Consider the following 25,900-nt stretch of genomic DNA (forward strand, 5'->3'; position numbering starts at 1 on the left):
AAATCTGATACATTTATTTTTAGGATTTCTATATCCCAAATTTTGCCACAAATGGTTTAAAGGCTGATAAATAAACGGTTATAAAAATTCACAAAATGTTTGTGAGAACTGCTAGACTTCAGTCCTGCCTTGCAGTCTGTGTTGTCCTATTGTTGTTGTTGGCAACCTTCAGTCTCGAAAGACTATGGTATCGCGCTCTGAATGGTGGTTCTGGAACAGCGTCTAGTGTGGCTGAAAAGGCTGATTCGGGAGTGACAATCCCTTCCACACTGGGAAGGTTCCACTTCTTCAAACACTGGAAGTCCCAGCACCTCTTGCCTAAATCCTTAAATTGCCACTCTCTGCAGAGAACCCCAGACATTTTGGCTTAGCCAAATCACTAGACCATACACCCCTTTCTCTATGATTATTCATCCCAGTCATTGCTCACTTGCGGGCCAAGTATCCCCGGGCTGCAGCCTGGAAGGACACGATAATATCTGTAATCTTCAGGTCCCGTTCCTCCTCCAGGTGAGCCAAGACGCCAGCACGAAAGAAGATCTTACTCTGGCCGATGCGGTAGAGATTAGGGTCCAGCTCAAGGGCCTTGATCTGTAAGGGCAAACACAGAGGAATAGAAGAGTGTGATTTGCATATATGCTGGGGTTCTTGGGCTCTGTGCTTTTAGTACACCATAAGCCCCCCTCCTAACCATAAGGGTCCACATACCATGCGTTCGCAGGCCTGCTTCCCATCCATAAAGCCCTTAGGGATGGCATTTGGTGTCAGGATCTCATACCTACCAGGAAAAATCAGAGAGTTAGTGATGACTTTTATGGTACATTGGCCTACCAGGGAATCAATTCAGATGGCTGAAGTAGCACGTCTAAATACTACAGTGGATGGGTTTGCAGATATGATTCAAGATGGCTAGCAATAGCACCAAGTCCCTCTGGGCCTACATCACTGCCCCATACTAGATCCAAGTTACTCAGCTGGGTACCTCTGTCGGAATTCCTGGAAGATAATCCGATTGGGAAATCCCTGGCGGCAAATGCGAATTCCCTCCAGGACTCCGTTGCAGCGCAGTTGGTCCAACACAAGGTGTGGCTCCAGCTTACCAGCCTGTAGAAAGGAACCGCAAGAACCAGGACCAGTCAGAGTGCTTTAGAAAGCTTTAAAAATTGTCTCTTGGTGTTGGGATCGCTCAATACTCCAAGGCTGGCCACTAACCCTTCTTTCATTTCTCACATTACCCTAAGGCAGTTATTTTCAATCTTTTTCATCTCACAGCACACTGACAAGGCATTAAAATTGTCAAGGCAAACCATCAGTTTTTTGACAATTGACAAGGTACACCATGATGCCAGCAGGGGCTCACATCCCCCAATGGACCTACTAATAAATGACCCTCCCCCAAATTTCCGTGGCACACCTGTGGACCATTTGCTGCACACCAGTGTGCCACAGCACAGTGATTGAAAATTGTTGCTCTGAGGAGCTCGGGGTGGTATACATTGAGACTACTCTATTTGACCCTCACAACCAGCCTGCAAGGCAAGTTAAGCCAAGCAGGTGTGACTGCACCAAAGTCACCCTGTGAGTTTCAGGGCAAGAAGGAATTCAAACTCAGGCCACCTGGGTTCAACTTCAGCCATAAAACCACTACAGATTCTTACTCCCTTGAGGCTCACGCAGTGTTTCCACGCATGACAAAACTCTCCTCTCTCTCTCCCACAACTATGGTGCTCAAGTCATTCTCTCATTCAGCTCCAAGGTACCTCCTCCTGGAGACATAAGCCACAGAGAGAGGCCTCCTCCTTACAAAGAATTTAGCCCATCAGCCAAGAACACACTATCTAGTATGTCAATTTTTCCTCACAAGAGATGTCTTGGGCCTTCTTTGGACATGGACAGTTCTTCCCATCAGACAAAATCTTTTTTCATGCCCTCCTCTGAATCCTGGACTACTCATCCTCTCTCTCTCTCTCTCTCTCTCTGTCCCAGGCCTGAAAGCATCCCCCACATGGACTACTCACTCTCTTCTCATGGTTGGGTATGATGCAGCGCACAAAGTTGGGATTGGTGTTGCGCAGAGTTGACATGAGTTTGGAGAGAGACTCCTTATACAGCTGCCCCACAGTCCGGAACATTCCCTTCTTTGTCTTGTATGAGGCGCCAAAAGCAAGGTCGCCCATCCCACTCACTTGGTCCAGGCCCACAATCCGGTCCACTAGGAAGCAGGAAAAATACTTCTCATCTCAGAACCAGTGTTTCCACCCTACTCTCTATTATAACAAGAGTAGTTGTGAATTCTACTCCATCCACCACCCCCCACAATTGCCCCACATTCCACTGAGCTCTTTGAGCAGTGGCACTGACGGGGTGGGGGCAAAACGCTATGTTTTTGAGGAGCTGAACACCTGTGTAAAGCAGCCCCTCCCCCTCACCTTGAGAGCCATTTGCAGCTACAAAAGTGGGGGAGGGGCCCCTTAACACAGGCATTCAGGCACTTGGAAAACTTTGTTTCCCCCCCCCCCCCAAACACCACTGCTTTTGAGGGAATGCCAGTGACCTGGAGATGATATTTTTCAACCCAAATATGTTGCAAAGAGTTTAAAAATATACAGCTGGAAAGAACAAGATGGCTCTAGAGTTTAGTCTCTGGGACTTCAAAGCAAGATCCTTCAGGTTTCAGTTGGCCACCCCCACCCTATTTCTTAACCCACACAAACTAGATCACAGATAGAGAGCAGGAGTAATAATGGATGTACAATCAAGTTGTGAGCACTATCCAGCAGTGAGAGTGGACTTGCTCAAATGTCACAGTGGGCCTTGACCCACAGAGGCATCATAGACCTTTGGGTTTAACTTGGGCCAAGTAGCTGAGTTTAAAGGAACAGGATGGAGGAAGAAAAAAACAAACAAACCTCAGAATCTTAATTTTGAAGGCCATTAGCAAAACTAACAATGCTATGCATCTCTACGCAGAAGTAAGTCCCACGGTGTTCAATAGGGCTTAGTCCCAGGAAAAAAAAGTGCACAGGATTGCAGCCTGGATCACATATGTATTGCTTAGACCAGCAGTTCTCATACTGTGGGTTCAGGACCTACCAGTTGGTTGTGACCCAATTTTTGGTGGTTTGTGAAACTTACAGGGCAGATTAGACTATGTGCATCAAGGGGTAAACAAGCTGCTACTTGGGGGATGCAGTGCTGCTCAATTACCTTTATAGCCACACCCCTTGGCATTTATAAATCAGGCAGCAAAGTCTGAGAACCACTGGCCTAGATAGTACTATGCATCACTTCTAAAGTTAAGAGGAAGAGATGCATTTTTCCCCCACCTCTCACATATGCCCCACACCCCTCCCTTACTATAATCTGGCACTTGTGTGGGGAGGGAGAGAACGTACTTTCCACTGGACCCTGAGGTGCCACAGCATAGCTGTCAAAGAAATAGACCTTCTGTATATTCTGGATCTCTGGAGACAGGACAGGACAAGGCAAGGAGAACAGACAGAGGGGGAGACGGGCAGGTGAGGATTCACAACCATTATGGAACAGAAGAGATGGGTCAGGAGAGAAGAAAACAGAGACAGCAAATAGCAAAGTAGTTAGTAACAGTCACAATGGAGAGATTTCAAGCAGTCCTCAGGTTAAGAAATGTTATCTACAAGCCACACTGTTAAAACAAAGCAGTTCTTATTAAAATGTGCAGGCTCAGATTCAAGGAAGGCAATCATCCCTCTTCCTTGCTGATCTTCACAACCACCCTACCATCTTTCCACAGCTCTGCTGTGAACTTGTCTGCACTCTGGTGGAGAAGCGTTGCTACATTGTCATTCAAGGGGTCCATGTTCTTCATGAGCCACTCATCTGCTTTGTAGTCGACCTTTGAAAGAGGAGGGAGAAGAAAGGAAACTAAACATCAGGGGTGTGTGACACACTGCTATTAGATGTTCACTGGTAGCTGCCTTACATCAAGGCCACTGATCCATCTAAGTCAGTACTGTTAGCTCAGGTGGGTTGGCAGTGTCCCCTTCCCCCCCCACACACACACACAGCTCAGGCTGGCATCTTTTCTAGCCCCGCCTCTGAGGACCAGAAGAAATGATGGAGATTAAACCTTGGACTAGCTACATGTCAGGCATTTCTGCCACTGAGCTATGGCCCTCCCCTGAGCTGCTAAAAACACCCTCAATCTTCTGACCTCATTCTGAGGATTCAGAATGAATTACACTGCTGTGCTTTTCCTTCTAGCAATAACCACCACATGAGTATCTAGACCTGAAAGCTGCCAATCAATGGGAGAACCCAGTAACAGACATCGCTTACCCGGCCAGCGTAATGAATGATGCAAAAATCAGCTTTGTCCCGCAACTGCCGGGGCTTCTGAAACTTGGGGTGGGATCCCTGCTCCTGAATGACTTTCTCAACGAAGCTCTTGTCAGTAGCTTTGGGGAACCAGCATTCCTCATCCAACAGAGCCAGCACTCCTGGGGGGTTTGCCTGGGACAGAGCAAGGCAAGAGTGAACATGGTTAGAAAGGACACATGAGAGCCTGTGACTGAAATTTGGGAAGAGTTGGGGGAGGGGAAAAAGAGAATTGAGTGCTTGGAAAGCATATGAAATTGCTTTCCAATTGCAGGAGAGAAGTAAGAAAAGACAGAAAGACCATTCAGACCTCCGACCCCCAAGGCAGGATCTCCCCCTTCTGAGACAAGGCCAAATGGCTAGGAGCTGGGATTGTTATTATGACATTTGTATAAACAATTCTGAGGCTGCAATCCTAACCACACTTTCCTGAGAGTAAGCCCCACTGAACAAAATAGGACTTACTTCTGAGTAGACCTGGTTAGGATTGTGCCCTAAGTCTTACAAGAAAAAAAAAAATACAAAGTACTTTTCAGGTTATACTTCCAAATATATTCAAAATATTTTCCCCACTGCTGCTGCTGCACTTTTGAAACCATATCCACAAATGGAATGCCATTTAATTATGAAAAAATCCTCTTGAATAGTTGCAATTCTTACATAATTCCACCACCACCACCAAATCGCTGTTACCTCCCAGCTCTTTATTTTCTCTTTATTTGGATCCTTCCACATTTTTGCTATATAAATATTTACAGCCACAACCATAAATTAAACTAAATCTTGATCTTCCCGGTTAAGGACACCCTGGACGTTGCAAGGAAGTAGGACTCAGGTATGTTATTTCTACAAGTGAGTCAAGCTATGCATTTCAGTGGAAATCAACAAAACCCTGAGCCCCAGCAGCACAAGTAAGTGGGAGAATTTAGAAGTGGCCAAGTGGGTGGTGTGACTTCAGATTTGCCGGCAAGTAGACAGCATTTCTCTATACTGTATATGTGGGGGAGAGGAGGGCAACAATGACAGGGAAGTCCTGTCAGGAAAAATCCTAGCACATCAGTTCCCCTGCTCTCTATTGTTTCTACCTGCAGGGAGATGTTAGATTTTTTTTTTTTTAACACTGGGAGAGCATTCAAAAATGTGATTTCTCTGCTTTGAGTCTGAAGTGGTAGAGCCTCTCTTTTCTTTGGCAGTACCTTATCTTTGGAATGCATGGCTTCCAGACAGTCCTATGATTTGGGGCAGAGTTTTGTTGTCTTAAACCGTGCACGCAGACTTCTTTGTTTTTCATGAGATACTTATGAAATAATAAAAATCCTGCCACTTCATTCCACTGCATGTGCAGACCAGGCCAAAATGTCACGAGATTGTGGCTTCCCTAGTACCCATCACTGTTGGCCTCTGGCACTGTCAGAGAATTTTCTCTCTTCCAAAGCACTTGGAGGGAAAAGCCTTGTTCCCATACTCAGAACTGAGCTCTCCTCCTGTCTTCTCCCAGACAGCAGCAGCATCTCATAGCTTCTGCCCTCAAATTACTCACTGGTCTCTCAATGAGGTCGATGCAGGGCTGGAGGTCCAGGCCAAAGTCAATGAAGTTCCATTCAATGCCTTCTCGTTGGTATTCTTCCTGCTCCAGCACGAACATGGTGTGGTTGAAAAGCTGCTGCAATTTCTCATTGGTGTAGTTGATACAGAGTTGTTCAAAAGAATTCAGCTGGGGAGGGGGGAGAGGAAGGCATTAGCTGGGGAATAAAAACTGGATGCAAGAGGGAATTGCCTTTCACCAAATGGGAGCCTAAATCTGTGCTGGGGTCGCAGAACTCACACCCAAGCTCCTCAGAGGAACACTGGGATACAAATGAGAGCAATGATAAAGTGCTTAGCAGGCTCTCTCTCTCTCTCTCTCTCTCACATAAGAACATAAGAACAGCCCCACTGGATCAGGCCATAGGCCCATCTAGTCCAGCTTCCTGTATCTCACAGCGGCCCACCAAATGCCCCAGGGAGCACTCCAGGTAACAAGAGACCTCATCCTGGTGCCCTCCCTTGCATCTGGCAATCTGACATAACCCATTTCTAAAATCAGGAGGTTGCACATACACATCATGGCTTGTAACCCATAATGGATTTTTCCTCCAGAAACCTGTCCAATCCCCTTTTAAAGGCGTCTAGGCTAGACGCCAGCACCACATCCTGTGGCAAGGAGTTCCACAGACCGACCACACGCTGAGTAAAGAAATATTTTCTTTTGTCTGTCCTAACCCGCCCAACACTCTCACCTGAAAGATTTCAAAACCTGCAATGTCCAGAATACCAATGAAGGATGCTCCCTGGCGCTTGGTACGGTCTAATGCCCGGTTGATCCGATGCACCAGCCAGCGGAAGAGCCGCTCATAGGTGGCTTTGGCCAAGGCTTCAACAGCAAAGTCAGCCTAAGGAAGGCAAGAGAGACAAGGATGGAACCAGACATGCAACACCTTCAAGCCCAGCCATCCGGGTGCATCCTGCACCAGACAATATTCCTACCCCACCATAATCCCAACCATCACCACCACCACCACCAACCTGCTCTTTCGTCTGTGCCTTCTGCACGTAGTCTCGGCCAACTTTGATGCGTGGGGTAAGGATGGCGCGGGTGAACTCAGTAACATTCATGCCCAAGAGGTGGCAGAGCTTCTGGGCCGCTGGAAAGGACAAGGAGCATCCCAATCAGTCCTAACCACTACCAGCCCACTCCTCATCCCAATTAGTCAACCTTTCCAGGTAGGGGGCTTACAGACAGTCACCTATGATGATTCGTTAGCGGGGAAAGCGGGGGCAAAAATGCATTAAATCAATAAGGGCGCAATGCTTACCCACTTTCCAGCACCAACATAAGGGCGATGCAACTCCGAGGCAAGGGAACAATCATTCCCTTACCTTGAGGAGGCCTCTGTGAGTGCCCCGCAATTGCAGGGTGCAGCACATGTCCCATTGGCACAGGTATGCCAGGGCTGGCAAGTTGGTTAGAATTTAGGCCTAACTCAATCAAGGAAGCCTGAGACCTTCAGCCTGTGCTGATCACTCCACAGCCAAATGGCACAATAGGAAATAGCAGGATCAGTAGTCCCAAAAGCAATTCTTCCTTGCGCTACCCTTTTCTTCTTATAGAGCCATTGTGATACCATTCTAGAGAGAACTGAAGACCCCTTGCTCTCTATTTGATGAATTCCTGCAATTTAGGAATTTCAATTATTCTCTTTATTAGGAGGAAGCTTCTAGACCACATGACCTTAAGCTTGTTAGAATGTTTTGGTTTTTAAATTTTTAATCAAGTTTACTCCTGTATTTTTTTTTCTTAGTATAGGTTTTAAATATGCTATTATGAAGACTCAAAGGTCAAATCCAAGTGAACAATCAACCATTCATTCAAAGGTATTTTGAAAGCATGCAGGGATATCCACGCAAAAATGCATGAACCAAATCATTTGACATCTTCCAGGTCAAGCCCTGACCCTGAAGGCAGATTAAGCTCAAGTGAGCTTGAGCCTGCCCCATTTCTGTTTTCCCCAAAGTCGGCTGGTCCTCATCAGAGCCAGTGTCAGCCACCTACCTGTATTATCAGGCATGGAGGCCTGGTCTGTGTTTCTCTCTTTACGGAAAACAATGTTCCCAAACTGCAGCACAGCCGAGACCATCCGCAGCATACCTGGGTGGGGAAATAGGACCCATATATTTTTGTTATTTCTTCGTACTTCAGTCTAGCAAAACCACATTTCTCAACCTCATCCACTGCCGCCAGCCCTAAATGCATCCTTCATTGCAAGTAAAAACATTTGCATTGAGCAGTAGTTTTAAGTCAAATGTGAGGAAGTGCTTCACGGTACAATGCATTAACCTGTGGAACCCATTGCAACATGATGTCACAATAGCTACTAGCACAGACAGCAATAATATTATTTAGCATTTACACAGGCCTTCAAAGACATGATGTTGCTGTAATCCTTGCAACAAATCTGGAAGGACAGTAAGTACTGTTAACCCCCACACTGAAGGTGGGGTTCAAATAAAGAGGGAACTGTTTGCGAAAGGCACCTAGTGAGTCCACAGCCAAGATTCATATCAGGGATGTCCCAACTCATGGTTAGAAATGTTGGCAGGTTGGTTAACACACACAACTGAAACTGCCCCAGCGCTTGGTCCTGTCACATGGCACCACTTCAGAGTGACACACTGATTTGGGGCAGGGCACTGCGGGAATTCAAAGGGCACCTCCAAAATTTCACCTCCACCCTCTTTTGTCTTACTTATGCTGCATCCACCTCCTCCTCCTCCATCACCTGCAGCCCCAGAAAAGTCAATTAAGTCCACCCATGGGGGAAGGGGCCTATTAAGACACTTTGCCTGTGCCCACTCAAATCTGGAGCCAGCCCTGCTGCCAGAACGCAAGCTCCACATCCAAAGACGACACACTTTGGCCTACTAGATGATGTCACTGTCACATACTGCTTGTGGATGTCCCAGGGGTATCTGGCTTGTATGGTCAGTGAGCAAAATGCTGAGCTAGAGAGATCGTGGGTTTGATCCAGCAAGAGCTGCCCTCCATCACCTCAGAAGGACTCACAGTGTATTTCTTCATGTGAAATGCCCATGATGCGCATCGACTCCATGGTCTCATGGAAGATCTCCTTGTCCTGCTGTCCTGGGATAGGCAGGTACCCATTTGACAGGAAGCGATACTGATTGAATGGTTCCAGTAGCAGCTCTCCTGCAAGTCATGCAAGAAAAGGGGTCCTTGAGGCACTGTTTGCCTTTCTGTGAGTCAATCCCATCTCCCAGGTGCCCCACCTCCATTACAGCAAGCTCTCTCATCAGTGAACTCCTTGGCTTTATTATTTGTTATCCATCTGTCACCATCTCTGCCTGCCCTGCCAGCTGACTCTCAGATTCATGTGATGAGAACAAAATGCTCCATAATAATCTTCTCTGTCTCCTGGTCTCCTAATGAACCTTTCTCCCTCAGGCTTGATGTTCCCCTGTAAATACTGGGACACCCCAATTTCATGAAACCAGGGCCTAAAAACGGGGAGAAACAAAGACTCCTCCTGTGCTGTTTGAGGAAGGCAAGGGACGGACTTACCTTTCATGTGCTCACCAGCGCCCACTAAGAGCTGGTAAAAGATGTGGAAGGTCCTTTCATCCTTGGCCTGGCGGATGGCTCGCGATTTCTCTAGCAGGTCTGGGCCACTCAGAGTTAAGGACGATTAGGGACAGAAATGCAAATCTGAACACAAAACCTGCCTCTGTTTTCCTCTACAAAACTACCTTGCCTCACTTTCCTCACCAAGAGGAAAGGTTCTGGGCCCCCAAATCCTATCCTTGCTCCAACCTATTAAGAGCCCCAGCCTCCAAAATCCCATCAAAAGTCCTAGCTCCCAGACTCCCCTCACTCCAACCCATCAGCTTCCAGAATCTCATATTTACTTTAAATCAGACTCTGCTTGCTGCCTACAAAACTCAGATGTCGGAATTCCACTCTCTCACAAGCAGGATACAGGTTTCAATATTGGCTCCAACAATGTAGCCAGCTACATCAAAATTAATCCGAATAAATTTACCCTGGAGGAAAGACAACATGGGGAAAAGAAATGAGCCAAAAACCAGGGTAACCGAGTAGGCAAATATGTTTCTTTGATTGGGTACTTCGTACTACATTTCCTGTTTGCTGGCTAATGGAAGTCATTGGAGTAGTGCGTGGAAGCATCCTCAGAACTCAATCCTGTTCTCCCCCCCCCCCACCAATGCAGTGATGCCAAAATAGCTGCTGCAGCATCCTGCAGGGTGTGGCAGTTGCTGAGGTCTCCTCTGGGTTAGGGAACAATTGTTCCTTTAGCCAGGGGTAAGCCTTCATGGTGCAGGATCTACTCAGACCTACACTAGCTAAAGAGCTGGTGCAGTCTACATGGACCTGCACCATGGGAATGGGGCCTGGGAAGGAGGTTAGAATTCTGCAGATGCTGCTGCCATCAAACCTGCCACCTTCCTGGATCTAATCCTCCCATACCCCGACCTCTCCTGTCCTACCTTCCCCCCACCTCCATCACTGTGTTGTTTCATCCCCCACCCATCCCGCTCTCCCACCCCCTCCACCTTATGTTCATTGGCACTAGCGGGAAGGCTTTGGCCTGACCCAGATAGGCTTGGGTTGTTCGTTTTAAACTGGGATGAGAAAGCACTCACAACCTGGGGCAGCAGTCTAGCTCAGATGTTACATTCCTGGTTCAACTCCACACTTGCTACATTTGAACTGGGAAACTGGTTTCTGTGCTCCCTACAAACCAGGATCAAACTGCACTTTGCAGTCCTGGTTTGTAGGAGGCACTCAAACCACAGTTTCCCTGTTCAGATGCCACAGCAAACTGTGGCTTATTAAACCTGGAAGTCTTCTACAAAGCTGGATACATGAGCAGAGGAGGGAGCACTCAAGTTCCTCCCCAACCTAACAAATTGTGGTTTATTGGCCAAAGAACATCACATCTGAAACAGGCCAATGAGATGCACTTAAACATATGCGATGCAGACACCAGGGATCTCTGATGTGGTGTGTGCAGGATTCCATGTATAGCCTTCCATCACTGTTACCCTGCACATGCCCAATCTCATCTGATCTTGGAAGCTAAGCAGGGTCAGGCCTGGTTAGTACTTGGATGGGAGACCGCCTGGGAATACTGGGCGCTGTAGGCTTATACCATAGTCTTTCGAGACTGAAGGTTGCCAACCATCCATCACTGAAGTAGGCACCAACTGATGTTTTCGCACATGTTTTAAATCTGCAATACAGGGTTAGAATCTTTCAAGGACTAACGTTATCCTTGATTTTTACATGATCCAGGCAGAAGGGGTTCTTCATCTACACCAACTTACAAATCGCGAAGAATTGTCGTTTTTGACAGTTTTTGCATTGCCAAAGGCCTCCAAGATTGGGTTGGCTTGTAGCAGCTGCCGCTCCAGTTCACCCTGGAAGGAAGGAAAGGGAGGCGGGGGGGTGGGTGGGAGGAAGAGTGTGTGTTACAAAAACCCAGAAGCAGCATAGATGCGGCTGCAGAAACAACAATAAAAAGGCAGGATTCCAGCCCTAGCAAAAAGCTATTGGGCAGAAAAAATGCTCCAGAAATTCCAATCCCAGCAGGGTGGTGGTGCTTTGGGAAGGGGAGTGCTCCAAGCTACTGCAGTCCCAGCAGGGGGCACTGTTTAGACAAAGAAAAAAAACAAAAGCAGGTACACAGGGAAGCAAACCCTCCCAGACCCCAAAAAACACAACAACAGAAAACTACTCACGTAGGAAGCAGGGTTGGAGGTCTATGGAGGGCAGGGTGGGGGTGACGTCACGCAACATAAAATGGGGGAGCAAAGACAGCAAAACAAAAAGCAGACAAACAAAAAAAGAACACCAAAGTATTAAGTCAGACAATGAACAAAAAACAACCAACGAACAATGTAGTTCACATGAACCAGGAACGCCAATGAAGGGAAGGTGAAGAGGGTCCCAGGAATCCTGGCTCCCTTTCCCAGCCCTTCATGTCTTTGTTCCTTTCTCAGAGAAGCCACTGCCTTGGCTCTCATGAGGGAAGAGAGTTGAGAAAATTGCGCTTCAAAACATAAAACATCCAGAAGTTTAAAGCCAACAATAAAAGCATCTGAGCAAGTATGGCAGCCAAAATGGAGGCAGGGCCAGGAGCAGCAGCCAATCAGTGACCAGCAATCAGCATTTGGCGGGAGAGGGGAGCTGCTTGGCGTTTCGGCTGCATGCAGGATAAGCTCTTGCCTGTTGTTTGGCTTCATTCGGGTACTCCGGCTGGGACGGCAAGACAACAGAGGGGAGGTTAATACTAGCTCCCCTCCACAACCCACAAAAAAAGAACCCTCCCTCCTCACACCATTCCCGTAAGAGAATCAGAGTTGGATGGGACCCAATATGCCTAATGCAATCCCCGTAAGAGATGACCCCCCTACCCCACCAGCTTCCCACATAACACAAATAGCTTGTAGCAAGAGCACGGGAGTAGGATGGAAAAGCGTTTCAGCAGGAAGGGCACACAGCTCAAACGACAGAGCACATGTAGGTGGCGTGAAATACTTTCTTTGGTCTGTTCTGAATCTACCGTCCATCCATTTTGCTGGATCTAGCGCTGTGCTAGCACAGGCCAAGCACCGGCGCCAGGGCCCACAAACTTGCCTTACGGCTCGTTTGCGACAGGCAGGAGGAGAACAATGGCTCTAACTGTACAGGGTAGGGTAAGAAGAATTCTTCTTTCCAAAAAGAGCAATCGAACCCCAAATGTAAAATGCACCCAGGGAAAAAGTTATTAGGCTGCAAGCGACTCCCTCTCCTATCCCAGGGCTGTAGCCATAGGAGATTGCCTTCCTTGCTTGGGATAACCCAGGCCTCTTCCTCAGTGCAGAGCTTTCTCCATAGAAAAGTACATTTCTAAGTCTTGTAATTGTTCAAAATATAAGGAAAAACTTGTAGGCAACATAGAACCCAAGAGCTCACTGAAACTTTCTCCCACCTTCTAGCATTCAGGCCAGTGAGTGGAAAGGAACTGGAATAACTGACAAGCACCAGGCCCTTATTTTTAAATGTTACAAAATTACCTTTATTACTATTGAATAACAATGAACACATATCAGGCTGCCTGTATTTTGTGTTGTGGCTGTTTTGCCATGCTCTTAGGCTGCTCTCACCTCAAACAGTTCTGGATATGGTCCTGATTCTGACTCTTAACTAAGAAGTTCCCAATACCACAAAAGGAAAAAAAAGAGGACATCTGTATCAAATTTGGGTTCAGGCAGGGAAGGAAGACAACATTTCCAATTCGCTTAGGGCACTGCCTCTCTGTAGTGCACAGTGGCTGCTAGGGTGGGATGGGAACAGACTGCTTTCTCTTGCCAGGATGAAACAAGAGGCCCAAGCGCTCTGGGTCAGTCCTCTGACTGGAGATCTGTCAGGGTGTCCTGTCAGAACTATAATGACAGTGCAGGAGGCAGACAAAAGGTACACAGAGACCAGGAGGAACACAGGGGAGGTGGGGAGAACAGAGTGAGCAGCAGCACAGAGGTCAGAGGCATTATTAAAAGGTACAAGCAGTGACTCATTTCCTTTTTTAAAAAAGTAAAATAAAAATGAATGAGAACAATCAGTGCTGGAGTTTATACCAAACTGGGTGCTGTGGCCTTTAACATGGTTTGCAAATTCCACAGCGACATGGCCTGGGTGGGACTGCTGACAGAAGAAGAGAAAAGCACTCTGTCTGGCTTAAAGGGCACTTCACTTTATCGTGACTGTGCACATTCCAGGGCACAGCCTTGGCTTTGAAATGGCTTCCAGGGCTAGACCCAGCCTAAGACTAAACCACAGATACTGGGAAGCCATTATGCTGTACAGGTGAAGCAGGTTCTTTGACCTCATAGCTGTCAGGTAGACAGAGAGAGAGAGAGAGAGAGAGAGCACCGACATGCAGGGCACAAAGAGTCAACCAGCTCTAATTCATGAACACAGTCACTGGGGTTGGCAAAGAGGTCAGGCCAGACTGTTTACAACAAGAGAGGACTCTCAGTGATGCAGTGGACCAGGGCAAAGTGTTGGTTGCATAGGTTGGCATGGCAGAAGCTAAGAGCTAATATAAGAGGCTACGAGTCAGAAGCCACTCACCGGCACATTGTGGTCCTTCCGGGCTTTGTGTGATGAAGCCACATGTGCCAAGTACTGGATCACTTTCTTCGTGTTCTCTGTCTTGCCTGCACCTGACTCACCCCTGTCAACAAGAGCAAACATTGGCGGGTGAGAGACAAGGACCCTAGGTTGAACCATATACATTCCCTCTCTCCCTTTGCAGGGCCAGATTTAATTGTAGGGTCTCTGTGAAGGAAGGCCCTCCTCCTTTTTGTCCCTGCACCTCATGCCAATTGAGCTGGTATAGAATAGGGCCATGAGCGTTAGCTGTAGACTAAAAAGTCCCCAGTTCAAAGCCCATCTTAGCCACAAACTCACCAGTTGAAGCTAACAACATTAATCTGCTTTATAGGCTTGTTTGCAAGGAAGCTGGTTCTGTTCACATAAGAAAATGAGGCTAGAGAATGGACTGTACCACTTCATACTACAGGTGGAGGAATACCACCTTTGACTGCTTCCTCATCTAAAAGGCATCCTGCAAACAGAAATCTAGCATTTCAGGGCAGAACGTTCTAACCTGGCTCTCCCCTCCTGTGTCCATTTTTTCATTTGCAGGGTTTTTCTTTCTAGCACATAGGAGCTTCCAAATGTGTGATTCACTCTCCTGCAGTTTAAAGTGGCTCAGTCCATTCTACCACCTCATTCTGTGGCATGTGTAGAGTCCCTAGAAAATGTACAGAAACTCCTTCCAACACCCAAAGCAACATACAGGTGCTTGGTATCATCACAATCTATTTCCCTCTTACGCTTGGGACAAACACAGATTTTAGCTCCAAGTTAGCCATTTTGTGTCAGAATGAGAAAGGAGGAAGCATTTTGGGATAAGAGAGCATCTTCCCCACATCAATCAGCTGAGCCTGCCATGTAGATGAAGTAGGATGATGGGATGACTGAAGCTGGAGACTGGGATGGTGTTCACAAGGTTGTCTGTGCCTGTGGAGTAGCTGTCTGTACAATGGCTTTTAAAGGACCAATATCATGCAATGATGCTGGCTCAACAGCAGAGATACTGGCAATCCTACTTTAACTGCTGAATGCCACATTACATTATGTAACGTTTTCCTACTAATGTTCTCAAGGCAGTTCCCAGCTTAAAATAATGGTTTACAATTTAATAGATACAATACAAAGGAGGCAGGGATAGAAGGGGGGGAAGCAAATTCAGACACTGCTTGATACAGTCCTAAGAGAAACGGAGCCAAACAGCATTGAGACCCAGCCAGGCCAATGGTGTAGGCCTCGCTGCTTCACCTCTTCCTCAGACGCATTAAATATCACAATATTCAAAGCTCAGCACCCTTCTAATGGGAAAATTTACAGAGTTTTCCAACAACAGGCATATAAATGGGTATAGGACAACAGTATGGATGTGGGGATATTGAACTGCCTGCACACCTACTACCTCACACTTGCTGCCCCAGCATGAAAGCCATCCCAGTCTTGGCAACAACTCACGTGCACAAGATGGACTGGTCCTCTCGGTCTGTAGGGGGGCAAGAAAAAGAAAGACCATTCAGAGTCAAGTTTCTCCTGCATACAGACTCAGGACTGCTTTCCTCCACCAGATGGCACTAGAGAGACACATTCAATCACCCACATATCCAAGTTCAACAACTGCAAGATTTTAGAATCTTCCCCATCACATGCCACAATTCTTCCCCCTCCATGTACCTTTTCTCCCATCCAATCCAGTGCGGAAGGGAGAACTGTTTGACCTCCCCAGCATTTAGCAAAAGTCATTCCAGTCTGCACCCTAGTCCAATTCTAACTATCCCCTTGCTCCAAATTCATACCCTGCAACATGCTTCGGTAGGCAGCCTCAGAGATGGCATAGATGTGGGGGGGCATCTCGTGGCGTTTCTTGCCCCGGTACATCTCCACGATCTGCTCCGTGTAAATGGGCAAGTTTTTATAAGGGTTGATGACCACACAGAAAAGCCCTGAATATGTCTGTGGTAGCAAGAGAAAAAAGAAAGAGCGTATCAGAGCCATTCATCACTCCTCCAAACACACTCATGCATACACAGAGCAAAGTTCAAATATGCACACCAACAGCACTTCTGTATGTTTGTTGTGCGAGAGTTTTCTCAATCTGCATGCTTTATTCTGAAGCCAACTTTTCAAAACTTCAAAAGTTATTCTGGTTTCAGCCAGAAGCAAAGTGCTGGAAAAGGAGAGCTGGGCTATGTTCAGTTGCTTTAGCTTATCTACCAAGCATGCTTTGATTCTGGGCAGGAATTATGTCACTTGTATATTGTTATGTGCACCGCCCGGTGCATAGTTTACATACTAAGCAGAGCAGCAGTGGGGGATGGGGAGGAAGAGGAGTGTGTATGTGGGGGAAACATGCAGTCCCAGCCTTCAGACACTTTCATCCTGAAGGGAAAAGTCGAAGTGACACCTGCTGGCTCTGGAGCAGTGGCTAGAGTGCTAGGCTTTGGTCGGCGAATCAAAGTTAAATTCCAGCTTGGGCATGAAACTCATTTTTGGTGACTTTGGGCCGATCAACATCTCTTGGACTAAACTAACTCACAAAGTTGTTTGAGGGGTAAACAACTGAGTGCAATGGAGAATGAACAGGGTACAAATGTGAATAGTTTATCTTTTAAAAATGACATGGAAAGTTGGAGATTCTTGGGGCACCACTCTGGAATCTGCTGTCAAAAGCAACTGCTTCGTATAAGGCCAGATCTGAGAACAGAGTCACAGTTTTTCGTTTCGTTTCGTTTTTGTTAATCTGTTTTGGTAGCCTCAGGAAGAAAAGACACTGTTTGCAGGTAACCCACACTGGGCCAGTTCTCTCAAATGCTTCACCCTTCAGTGGTTGTGATTTCCAGTAAAAGGCACTGCCAAAGTGGTGGCCAAAGCCCATGGCTACTAGCCCACAACCAAGGTGGCTAAGAGCCAAATTCAGCCTGCAGCAGTAAAGTCACACAGCTGTCTTACCACTGGCAAAAAAATGGAAGCTTGCACAGATCAACTAAAAAATCATAGCTGCTACAGGCTGAACCGTTTTAGAGAATTGGCCTTAACCCATTTCAGCCCAGTCCACAGGTGTACACATTTGATCCCTGTGACATATATGCAAAGTTGGGCAGAAATGGCTTAAGAATGGGATGTGAAGCAATAGGTTAAAATTTACAGAGAGGAAGTTATAGATGAAACAGGAAAAACACCAGAAGCCACTGCCCAGGATAGCCGAGGAATCCTTTCCCATGTGGATCTGTAATTTTTCTTGAAAGGCTAGACATCTGTTAAGGGCACCAATCTCTTGCCTCAAACCAGGAGGCACCACTAGCTGATTCACCAAGGCCGTCTCCACTTCTATGATTTGCTGTGTTGTGACTGTGCCCTCAGGAGGATTCATTTCACACCCATCGCCGGCTCCTGTTCTGGCTAAACAGGTCTAGTCCGTTCCCGCCCCGATACCCAGCTGCAGGGGTGGGGATCGGGGGGGGGGGAGGGTGCTAGGCTGCCCACAAGTCAGCGATGACGTGCGGATGAGAGAATGCCTTGGCGAGCTGCCTCTCAGGGCAGTCTTTTGTGCCCGCTTGGGTGCCACGGAAACCAGAGCTGACAATACCAGTGGGACAGAAGGCCAGGGATGTACCTCCCCTTCTTCTCCCTTTTGTAGCTACTTGTGTGCTAGAGGGGTGGAGGAGACTCAACTTCCTCTTTTTGGTATCAACATCATCATCACATACACACACTCTATGAACTAAACAAAAGCCAACCTTAGGGCCCCCAATCAGCTCTTGCTCTTCCCTGCTGTGACTGAACATCTTGGCATCTGAACATAACCACACTCTGCTTAGGGGAACGACACGAACAGCCCCAAGAGCCTACATCACAAACCACTTGAAATCACTCCCCAATAGGGGACAACCTGATCTCAGTTTGGCTCAGGCCAGAACGAAGGGTCTGGTGGTAACCACAGAGGCAGAAAAGGCTAGAGTCACACACTATCACACAGTACACATCTAGATCAGAAATCCTGATAGGAACTTCTCTTCCATTCTTGTTCCCAATGCAAAATATATAAAGCTATTACCACAGAGATGCCGAGGCCTGGAGTGACACAACTATGCCCATGTGGAATCATGGCTAATGACTGGTTTTTCATCAGAAGCTCAGGCTGTGACCTGCCCTAGGCTTCTTCTCTATTTCTATGGTGGCCACAATGATGGGAGTTGGGGTGTTTGGAGACCCTGGCACCAGCTCATTTAGTGGAAGAGGGACAGGGATGTTGCGAGTCAGGATTCCTGGGCATTGTGGGTGAAAAGGCGAGTCTAGTGGGTTAGAGGACAGGTCTGTGAGCCGGGACTCCTGGTTTCCCTGGGAGGGGAGTGAGCTTAGTTTATCGCAGCAAGGGTCCTGGGAGTTTTCCCAGGAGCAGATTATGATTCTTGTGGGACTGAGTGGGGTGAGAGGGTGAAAAGCTGGATACATTGAGAAGAATATAGTTGGTGGCAAAAGAAGCAGCAGAGGTTGAAGCGGTCCTACGTTCCTAGACCAAGCCAACTCACGTAGATGAGGCCCGAGTAGTAGCGGTCCTTGAGGTTATGCAGCACAGAAGCCTCATTGAGGCAGGTCAGCTCCGCCATGTCCTCCACCTTGGTGAACTTGGGGGGGTTCATCTTCTGGATGTCGTCTTTGGCGACCAGCACCTGACGCCCATTCTCAGCCAGCTCCACCAGCACCTCATCTCCCCGCTCTTCACGCAGCCCAGCAGCCTCAAAGCCATGACGCTCCGACGGAACCCACACCAGGCGCTTGGCCGTCCAGTCGGCCTGCGATGCTGGGTTGCCCACCTGGTTCCGGTCCACAAATAGATATCTCTCGGCACTGGCGTCGCCCCGTGGCACAGGGGAGCGGACAGCCATGGCTGAGAGAAAAAAGGGAAAACGAAGAACAGTATTAGACAGAGCATATTTGGGTTACACTCTAGGCCTGACTCTTAGCCCTCCCGTATTTCAACCCCAAGTTCCCCTTAATTCTATCACAGCTCTCCTCCAACTGTAGTCTGTTTGGGGGGGGGGGATCATCTCTTGCCACCCATCTGAAAGATCACACATACAGTACTCCAATATGCACAATTAATTTTTCCATTGTTTCAGCATTTTCTACATCTCCTCTTTCTGTACCCAAAAACAGGGACACAATCCATCTGGAAATTTTCAAGGTACATGGGGAAAGAAGTGGGATAGTTTTCTCCTCTTTAAACCTCTGAGAAATAACATTCATATTTGGCAGGGGGAGGTAATGGAAATATTTGTAGCGTTCACTTGACTATCAAATACAAAACTGACCAAAGGCTTTGGCCTCGTTACAAAGCCAATAAAAGAGAAACTTGTATTTCCAGAACAATCCCCGAGAAACAAAACTTGGGTTTGGGGTATACCAGAAGAAGGCAAGGGGTCACGAAAAGGAGACCGGATTCCTTGACATGCTAAATGACTGTGCCTTAGAGCAGCTAGTCATGGAGCCCACCAGAGGACAGGTGACTCTGGATTTAATATTGTGCGGTACTCAGGACCTGGTTAGAGATGTCAATGTTACGGAGCCATTGGGGAACAGTGATCATGCTGTGATCTGTTTCAACATGCACGTCGGGGGAAGAATACCAGGCAAATCTCTAACAAAAACCCTTGACTTCTGACAAGCGGACTTCCCTCAAATGAGGAGGCTGGTTAGAAGGAGGTTGAAAGGGAGGGTAAAAAGAGTCCAGTCTCTCTAGAGTGCATGGAGGCTGCTTAAAACAACAGTAATAGAGGCCCAGCAGAGATGTATACCACAAAGAAAGCAGGCTGCACTAAATCCAGGAGGGTGGCCGCATGGTTAACAAGCCAAGTTAGAGAGGCAAGCTTCCCTCCGTAAATGGAAGTTTTGCCCTAATGAGGAGAATAAAAAGGAACATAAACTGTGGCAAAAGAAATGTAAGAAGGTGATACGGGAGGCCAAGCGAGACTATGAGGAACGCATGGCCAGCAACATTAAGGGGAATAATAAAAGCTTCTTCAAATATGTTAGAAGCAGGAAACCCGCCAGAGAAGCGGTTGGCCCTCTGGATGGTGAGGGAGGGAAAGGGGAGATAAAAGGAGGCTTAGAGATGGCAGAGAAATTACATCTGTCAGATTTAAATCTGACTCAGAAATTAAATCTGAGTTATTTGCATCTGTCTTCACAGCAGAAGCCCTCGGGCAGATACCGCTGCCCGAACGGCCCCTCCTGACCAAGGAATTAAGTCAGATAGAGGTTAAAAGAGAAGATGTTTCAGACCTCATTGATAAATTAAAGATCAATAAGTCACTGGGCCCTAATGGCATCCACCCAAGAGTTACTAAGGAATTGAAGAATGAAGTTGCTGATCTCTTGACTAAAATATGCAACTTGTAACTCAAAATGGCCACAGTGCCAGACGATTGGAGGATAGCAAATGTCACGCCGATCTTTAAAAAGGGAAAGAGGGGGGACCCGGGAAACTATAGGCCGGTCAGCCTAACATCTATAGCAGGTAAGATGGTGGAATGCCTTATCAAAGATAGAATCTCAAAACACATAGATGAACAGGCCTTGCTGAGGGAGAATCAGCATGGCTTCTGTAAGGGTAAGTCTTGCCTCACGAAACTTCTTTGAAAAGGTCAACAGGCATGTGGATGTGGGAGAATATCTGGACTTTCAGAAGGTGTTCGACATGGTCCCTCACCAAAGGCTACTAAAAAAACTCCACAGTCAGGGAATTAGGTCCTCTCCTGGATTGAGAATTGGTTGAAGACCAGGAAAGAGAGTGGGTGTCAATGGGCAATTTTCACAATGGAGAGAAGTGAAAAGCGGTGTGCCCCAAGGATCTGTCCTGGGACCGGTGCTTTTCAACCTCTTCATAAATGACCTGGAGACAGGGCTGAGCAGTGAGGTTGCTATGTTTGCAGACGACACCAAACTTTTCCGAGTGGTGAAGACCAGAAGTGATTGTGAGGAGCTCCAGAAGGATCTCTCCAAACTGGCAGAATGGGCAGCAAAATGGCAGGTGCGTTTCAATGTCAGTAAGTGTAAAGTCATGCACATTGGGGCAAAAAATCAAAACTTCACATATAGACTGATGGGTTCTGAGCTGTCTGTGACAGATCAGGAGAGAGATCTTGGAGTGGTGGTGGACAGCTTGATGAAAGTGTCGACCCAATGTGCGGCGGCAGTTAAGAAGGCCAATTCTATACTTGGGATCATTAGAAAAGGTATTGAGAACAAAATGGCTAATATTATAATGCTATTGTACATATCGATGGTAAGGCCACACCTGGAGTATTGTGTCCAGTTCTGGTCACCGCATCTCAAAAAGGACATAGTGGAAATGGAAAAGGTGCAAAAGAGAGCAACTAAGATGATTACGGGGCTGGGGCACCTTCCTTATGAGGAAAGACTATGGCGCTTGGGCCTCTTCAGCCTAGAAAAGAGTCGCCTGAGGGGGGACATGATTGAGACATACAAAATTATGCAAGGGATGGACAGAGTGGCTAGAGAGATGCTCTTTACACTCTCACATAACACCAGAACCAGAGGACATCCACTAAAATTGAGTGTTGGGAGAGTTAAAACAAACAAAAGAAAATATTTCTTTACTCAGCGTGTGGTTGGTCTGTGGAACTCCTTGCCACAGGATGTGGTGATGGCATCTGGCCTGGATGCCTTTAAAAGGAGATTGGACAAGTTTCTGGAGGAAAAATCCATTACAGGTTACAAGCTGTGACATGTATGTGCAACCTCCTGATTTTAGAAATGGGCTATGTCAGAATGCCAGATGCAAGGGAGGGCACCAGGATGCAGGTCTCTTGTTATCTGGTGTGCTCCCTGGGGCATTTGGTGGGATGCTGTGAGATACAGGAAGCTGGACTAGATGGGCCTATGGCCTGATCCAGTGGGGCTGTTCTTATGTTCTTATGGGAGTCTGGTGCCAAAACGTTTCTAATGGATTAAGAGAAGATGGCAGCTGTAATATGCGTGTGCATGCCCAGCTGGTAACAGAAGAGTGGCTGACATTTCAGTGCATTCATGTTCAGATGGAGGTATGAAATAAATTCTCTCTCATCTCCCCCCCCCCTTCAAAGTTTCCAGTTTTTCCTTCTCCTGGAAAGACAAAAAAAAGTCACCAAAGCAGTGGGGATTTTTCATTCCCCCACAGGCCCCTCTCATCTTCACCAGCTTTTAAATGCAACCCATCCATATTTCCTTCCAAAACAGACAAGCACAGCAAAGCTGGAATTCTGCCAGGAAACCCAATACCTGAAGTTTTTGCCAAGTAATCAAGCTCCAATTCTCACTTTGCCTTATTTCCTGGTCAATCAGAGGGCAGAGCCTTTCCACTCTGAACAGTTTCCTTTCTCAGCTGAGCTGTTGCTCAGCTCAGGCAGGCACCTCCTTAGTTGCTATACTTACTTTCCAGGGACATTCCAGTCAAAGTTAACCTTTTATTCTCCTTCCTTCTGCTGCAGCCTGGTTCTGCTTGGCAAATGCTTGCAAAGCAGGTCTGTTTTTTGAAACACCAGGATGGGACCCTCCTTCCCAGGCTACAATTCAATGCACCATTACTTAAGAATAACACCCATGGAAAGCAGTGGATCTACTTTTGAGTAAAAAGGGCTGCAAATATCTCATCTCTCTGCTGTGAATTGCACACTCTCAGTTATGTGTTATGGGTTGTATGTAGAGCTTCTGGCTTAACACACCAGACACCTTAAAGGTGTCTTTGATTCATGGTTCTCCTCATGTCCACCTTAAAGATGGATTTGATTCATGGATCTCCTGCAGTGGTTTCCAACCTTTTTCACTTGCATATCCCTTTGCAGCCCATTTCCATAAATTGTACCCTTCATATTAGCAAAATGTTTGTAATTAATAATACAAGACTTCATCTCCTCCATATGAAAGCCCAGACTTCACATATTCATCACATATTTTCTCTTTTCATCTGTTTGAAGAACAGAAGACTGTGCCTTTGCACTGTTTTGCACCAGAAGTGTCCTGAGAAATTCTGGGTGATTGATCACTTTTCATATTATGTTTCAGCTTTTTTACTGTGATGGTTTTCAATCACTGGTTCATACATGAACTGATGACCAAACACTAGCTATTGGTGGGACTTTCACAGCCAGCTAGCTACCTCCCTTCCTGCCTTGCTGGTCTTTGCAAGGCATTCCTGTCTTGCAAGGCATTCTGGAGCATGGCCTGCCTTTTTCTGCCATTATTTCATTCTTTTTCAATTACCCCCAAAGGTCCTGTTGAGTGTCCCTGGGAGTACGTGAATACCAGGTTGGAAACCACTGTTTTACTGATATGTAGTTTACAGTGCACTTACTCTGATAGTGTTTACAAAACGGTGGTGAAGACCAGAATTTTAAAAAGAATAAAAATTTATCTTATGATCTTTTACTATGTTTTTAATAAATTAGAGACTACAGTTCTTCGGTAACAATTAGTGGTAGGTTATTTTTCAGGATCAGGTAAAATCAGACAAAACTATAGTCAGACACCCCCCTAAGTTTAACCCCCGACTTATCCGAGGGTCATAGAAAATTCCATGGTTGTTGGCTCAAAACCTGCCCTTGACTTATCTGTGGGGTCGACTTATGGATGAGTGTCTGTGGTAATTTGCAATGAATCTTATTGTGGAAAACAGTTTTCCTGTGTTGCCAAATTTCACTGCAGGACTTGAGCCATTTGCCCATTTGCATGAGTCATGGGTCATAACTTCACAGACATATACACTCCTCAGTTATCTAATAATAACACTAGGACAGCCAAATCTTATCTACCTCCCTATCCGCTGGTGCAGCCGTACCACCGGAGCACCTACAGTATCCTACCGGGGAGGGGGATGAACGACAGTTCCAGAGGTCTCCTCTAGGTAAGGAAACATTTGTTCCCTTGCCCGGGGTAAACATCCACCAAATGGATCTACTCGGACCTGCTCCAACAGTTTTGCTGGCACAAGTCTGAACGGACCTGGGAAGGCGGATAGGATATCGGCGGCACTGCTGCCACCAATACAGCCCCCTCCCAGCCTCTGCCCAGTTTTTGCCCCTCCCTGCCCCTGCCTGCGCTGGCTTACCAGTGCTGGGGCTTTTCCCTGTTGGCACACAGCAGTAGCCTGGCTGCCCTCTATGGCAAGTCTCCTTTCATGACAGCTGTAAAGCATGCTGCCCTGCCAGCTCACATGTTCCAGTGGTGCTGTGTGCTTACAGGATTGGGCCCAGGGACACTGCAATCTGAGACACTTAAGCTCTAGGCCCAAGAAGGAGAGCTGCTCAGTCAAGAGCCTTAACAAGGAAGCTGGAAAGAGACTTAGAGAGATGTGAATGCAAGACAAACTAGTCCAGAAAGTGGCTGGAAATGCAACTGTTGACACAGAGATAGGACGACCCCAGGAATCCTGCCTCCCACTCCACCTCCGACTCCCTTTTCTGCACCTACTAGATTACTTTCTCCTTGCTGAAAAATTCAGGCTTCCAATCTCTTCTCCTTCATTTCTGGCCAAGCGACCCCAGTCAGCATCTGGCTGATGAGCTAGATTTTCCAGCTCTCCCCCCCACCCCAGCCAGACCCCTGCTGGGCTTGCTGGCACAAGCAGCAGTCTTGCCTGCTTGGGCCGCTGGAGCCAGACACTCGCGCCCTTGTTCCAGCAGTGCAGTCGGCCGTGGGGATCTCCTCTATGACAAGAGGCTTTGCCTTTTCTCTGCATGAACGGCTCTGCAAGGACCACTCAGTCATGGCTATTATTTCAAAGAGTTTACTACAGTGCTGTGCACCCTCTGTGTTCTATGCAAGCCTCCTCCCGCTCGTCTCAGCCTGCCGCAACCTATGCCAGTTCCCGACCCTTGTGCTTGGAGCTGCTGGGGATCCACAGCCTGCCTGATGTCAAGCACTTGGAAGACACAAGCTAAGCCCAACTGTGTAGACGCCACTGGGCGGAAACAGCTTTTTTTCAGTGTTTTCTCTCAAAGAAAGAATTTCAGGCACTGTAAAAAGATATCAAAGACTTACTGTAGTCCTAATGAACCCCAGCACAAATTAAGCTCAGCCAAATCCACATGCTGGGTCTAGTTTGGTGGCTGGATGGGAGACTAGCTAGAAAGTGGGTGGTTGAAATGCTGGCTGATGAGACCTGGGTTCAAATCCTTAGCCAGCCATTAGTGTGCTGGTTGATCCTGAATCAGGGCCCCGTGCTATCCAATGTTCCAGTGCTGATACAGCTGTGCCAAGGGGGCGTTTGTTGCATCCTGCGGTGGTGGGGGGGGCAGTCATGGAGGCTTCCTCAAGGTAAAGGAATGTTTGCTCCCCTACCTCGGGCTGCGCTGTGGCTGCATCAGCATTGGAAAGTTGGATAGGATGGGTCGCTTGCTCTCAGCTTAAACTACCTCACAGGGTTATTGTGATTTTACAAGAGGCGGGGGGGGGGAAGAGAACCGTGTGAACGCCCTGAGCTCCTTCCGGGAAGAAGGAATGCAAATATAATGCAATGTCACCTTGATACCCATAATGGAAGAAAGACAGGATATTAACGTAGAAGAGGGTTGGGAAACTCTTCGGTCTGCTTCCCCCTAGTGGCCCAAAGCTCAGCAATTTGGGGGGGGGGAACTGAGTGGAGGGTCAGTGCAACAGGTGGCAGGTGTTTCTTTGGTTCTTGTTTGCCAACACAGCGTGTTGCAGGACAGATGAGAAGAAAAGGAAAGTCCTCACGGTGTCAAGGCGGGGAAGGAAAAACGGCTCCACTTATTCCCACAAAGAGTAAAGGGTGCTAGCTGACGCCCTTTGGCCGCCAACCAAGGCAGGTGCAGTCCG

At 47.3% G+C, this 25,900-nt stretch overlaps 1 protein-coding gene and 1 pseudogene across 4 annotated transcripts in view; one reads left to right on the forward strand and one right to left on the reverse strand.

Annotated features, from left to right (window-relative positions):
* LOC136651220 (myosin-10-like) overlaps positions 1–25,900 on the reverse strand; it is a 68,014-nt gene that overhangs the window by 32,347 nt on the left and 9,767 nt on the right. For 2 of the 4 annotated variants that reach the window (XM_066627416.1, XM_066627415.1), the window contains exons 2-20: positions 18,595–18,953; positions 15,862–16,018; positions 15,524–15,551; positions 14,048–14,150; positions 12,161–12,190; positions 11,260–11,352; positions 9,891–9,954; positions 9,476–9,574; positions 8,960–9,103; positions 7,949–8,044; positions 6,922–7,040; positions 6,636–6,788; positions 5,897–6,070; positions 4,318–4,491; positions 3,760–3,874; positions 2,019–2,212; positions 983–1,104; positions 709–778; positions 431–591 (exon numbers count right to left, since the gene is read on the reverse strand). In XM_066627416.1, coding sequence (XP_066483513.1) covers positions 431–591; positions 709–778; positions 983–1,104; positions 2,019–2,212; positions 3,760–3,874; positions 4,318–4,491; positions 5,897–6,070; positions 6,636–6,788; positions 6,922–7,040; positions 7,949–8,044; positions 8,960–9,103; positions 9,476–9,574; positions 9,891–9,954; positions 11,260–11,352; positions 12,161–12,190; positions 14,048–14,150; positions 15,524–15,551; positions 15,862–16,018; positions 18,595–18,951 — 2,453 coding nt within the window. In that variant the 5' untranslated portion in view covers positions 18,952–18,953. The remainder of the gene's footprint in view (positions 1–430; positions 592–708; positions 779–982; positions 1,105–2,018; positions 2,213–3,759; positions 3,875–4,317; positions 4,492–5,896; positions 6,071–6,635; positions 6,789–6,921; positions 7,041–7,948; positions 8,045–8,959; positions 9,104–9,475; positions 9,575–9,890; positions 9,955–11,259; positions 11,353–12,160; positions 12,191–14,047; positions 14,151–15,523; positions 15,552–15,861; positions 16,019–18,594; positions 18,954–25,900) is intronic. The other 2 variants (XM_066627418.1, XM_066627417.1) reach the window with 1 other exon arrangement.
* Positions 10,960–11,079, forward strand: LOC136654811 (5S ribosomal RNA; annotated as a pseudogene).

Source organism: Tiliqua scincoides, chromosome 5 (genome assembly GCF_035046505.1).
Source record: "Tiliqua scincoides isolate rTilSci1 chromosome 5, rTilSci1.hap2, whole genome shotgun sequence".
In the NCBI taxonomy this organism is placed as follows: domain Eukaryota; kingdom Metazoa; phylum Chordata; class Lepidosauria; order Squamata; family Scincidae; genus Tiliqua; species Tiliqua scincoides.